General features: G+C 38.0%; 1 protein-coding gene across 5 annotated transcripts in view; it reads left to right on the plus strand.

Moving 5' to 3' along the window:
* Positions 1-2,888, plus strand: part of clec16a (C-type lectin domain containing 16A) — a 59,202-nt gene that overhangs the window by 8,402 nt on the left and 47,912 nt on the right. For all 5 annotated transcript variants that reach the window (XM_016488543.1, XM_016488542.1, XM_016488539.1 and 2 more), the window contains 2 exons: positions 953-1,003; positions 1,110-1,223. In XM_016488543.1, the coding sequence (XP_016344029.1) occupies positions 953-1,003; positions 1,110-1,223 (165 nt within the window). The remainder of the gene's footprint in view (positions 1-952; positions 1,004-1,109; positions 1,224-2,888) is intronic.

Raw genomic sequence — 2,888 nt, forward strand, 5'->3', positions numbered from 1 at the left:
GCCAAAAGAGTCAATTCCTCGACTCTGAATAGCCCTAGAGTCGGAGTCGACTTCAGCACTGGAATCGACTCTCGGTGTCGACTCTGAAATCGCTGATGTCTTCACTGATTCTCAAATCCCTATAAAGTGCATGGCAGTTGAGAGCTATATATCAGCAAAGAGTGAACGAAATTAAGTAAGGATCCGTTTGCAGTGCAGTCCGTGTGCGGTGCAGAAGCAGCACGGGCTCAGTGTGCTTTATTTAGTGTGCTCAGTGCGCTATGATCTGTGGCTAATACCACCATTAGCCTATTTTGATTTCAAATTTGAACGTTGTTACTAGATTTTAAAGTGATTATCTTTTCACACAGTAATACTATCTTTCATAGACATTCATGTTTAAGCGCAATATTATTAAATGCATTTTACTTCTGTACTTATTTTTATATATTAAGTTTATATATTAATATGCTCAAGCAAGTGGCAAAACATGTAAACACAGCCTACAGTCAACTTTTCTTACGTTAAAAGGTAGTAGGCTATCACAATTTTAAATTAAAACTTACCATTGACAGAAACAGCCGTCTCTTGCCTATTTTAAATTATTTTGATTCCAAATTCGAGCGTTGTTACAAATATTTTCTCTCTCTCAACATAGTGATTATCTTTTCACACAGTAATACTATCTTTCATAGACATATTCACATGCAAGCACAATATTATTAAATGCATTTTACTTCTGTACTGATTTATATATTAAGTTTATATATTAAGATGCTCAAGCAAGTGGCGAAACATGTAATATGAGTGTAATATAATATATATATTACTGACCCCAAACTTTTGAATGGTAGTGTATGCATATAATAGTGATCCAAGCATGGTTGTGAAAATGATGTCATTTTCACCCTAAGTAACTCTAGATGAAATCTAGTTTTCATCCCACATGATAACAATCTTTTTTTTTTTCCAGTCTGAAGAGCGCAAGATCAACCCTCAGGTGTCTCTCTACCTCCTGTCACAGGTACAGTGCTTCAGTTTTGTTGAAACTTGCAGTGAGTAGAATAACCACCATACACACGGTGTGAGCTGTGGTCAGGTGACAACATATGATGTCCTGCTGTCTCTAGGTGTTTCTAATCATCCACTACCAGCCGCTTGTCCACTCTCTGGCTGATGTCATTCTGAACGGAGACCTGTCAGTGTTCATGCTGCAAACTGAGCAGAGTGCTCACAAGAGTTCAGTGAGTACATTCACCAGTTGGCCTCTTTATTTAGATGTGCATGCAGTAGGTAACCAGAAGGATGCTGGATTGATCCCCACAAGGAGCCATGAACCATTTATTAGGGTTTTATGGGAACAAGTGGCTCCTAGTCGATAAAAATGTTGTTCTAAATGGCCTTTCACTTGACCTTGACACTGTGTTATGACATCATGCTTAAAGTTATATCAAACTAAAGTAATATCACTGTGTTTGCAGTTGCTATTTTTACCAATAATTTTGCACACTTTCTGTTTTCTTGTGTACTAGCAACCTTGTTTGCTATCACGTCAAAAGTGTGGTAAAGTCCTTATGTGAAAGGTCTTTTAGTTTAAAGGGCATTTATTTCTGTTCCACAGTTACAGGTACTTGGTAGATCTCTCTCTCTTGAGGTTTATTGGCCTCTATTTGATATTTACTTGATGTCAAATGGATTGTCATGGCTACATCAGACTGGCTAAACTTTCCCCTACCTCAAGGAACATTCAATCAATGTGTCAGTTTTACAGTGATGTATGTGTCCAATTAGCTTGCTAAATGTTATCACTTCTGTTGATCACCTAAAAGCGCTAGTCTCACCGTGCCCTTTATTTTTTTTATATATAAGATGCGTATCGGCCACAAATAAACTTCTCAGAAAAGAGGTAGTTACGAAACGCCACTGCTCCAGTCAGTGGATGAGATGGTTGAAGAGGAGTATTCTTCTTTGCGGTTTGCCTCTGCCCATGTTATTTTCATGAGGGTATTTACACTGAGGTAAGGCAGACAGATAAGAGCGCTGCGATATCAGTGGTGTTAATGGGCTGCTTTGATGTTTTCTCCACAGCAGACAGCACTGCAGCGTGTAGGTGGATGTGAGACTGATTGTGTAGTGCAGCCTGTAGCACATAACTTGTTTTTGCTTTTTTTTTTTTATTGTCTGGATAGCAGAATCCGGGCCAGGCCGTGCATATGCACTTATGCAAATATTTTGCAATGAAAGTGTCCCGAATGTTTGGCTGGTTGAGTCGTTAGCTTGTACCTAGCAAAAACAAAATCACGTAAATGTCAGATTTGTTTCTGAGAGAGGAGAATGTCATGCATGCTTGAACTGTAGGTTTCCACTTTTTTGAGACTGTTATCATGTGAGAAATATCTCAGTTAGTAGTGTTGATATGTTTTTGCGATGACATTAAGTTGCAACATGAATTAGGCAATGCCAGCAGGTAGTTGGCAGATTCATTTTTGCCATTGCTCATACTTTGATGTGTAATACTCTAGCAACCTATCAACATGTGCACTTTGAATATCTTAGCAACAACCGGGCAACAATCTTTGACGTAATTTCCTATGTAAAATAAGTATAATATATATATTTTATGTCTTATCACCAGTGATCCTTGATTATTTGAAGCTATACTGTTTTGGCTGATTCAAAACAACACCGTTTGAAATGAACTCAACAACAGTCGGCATGAAAATCCTTTTCACTATAATTTACATCACAACATAGAAGAAAAGATGTTGCTACTTCCACATCATTGTGACTTTAATGTACATTTACATTTATGCGTTTGGCAGACCCTTTTATCTATTGAAGGTATGTATTGTATCGGTTCATGCATTACCTAGGAATCGAACCCATGGCCTTGGTGTTGCTTGCGTCAT

Source organism: Sinocyclocheilus anshuiensis, unplaced genomic scaffold (genome assembly GCF_001515605.1).
Source record: "Sinocyclocheilus anshuiensis isolate Anshui unplaced genomic scaffold, SAMN03320099.WGS_v1.1 scaffold461, whole genome shotgun sequence".
NCBI lineage: Eukaryota > Metazoa > Chordata > Actinopteri > Cypriniformes > Cyprinidae > Sinocyclocheilus > Sinocyclocheilus anshuiensis.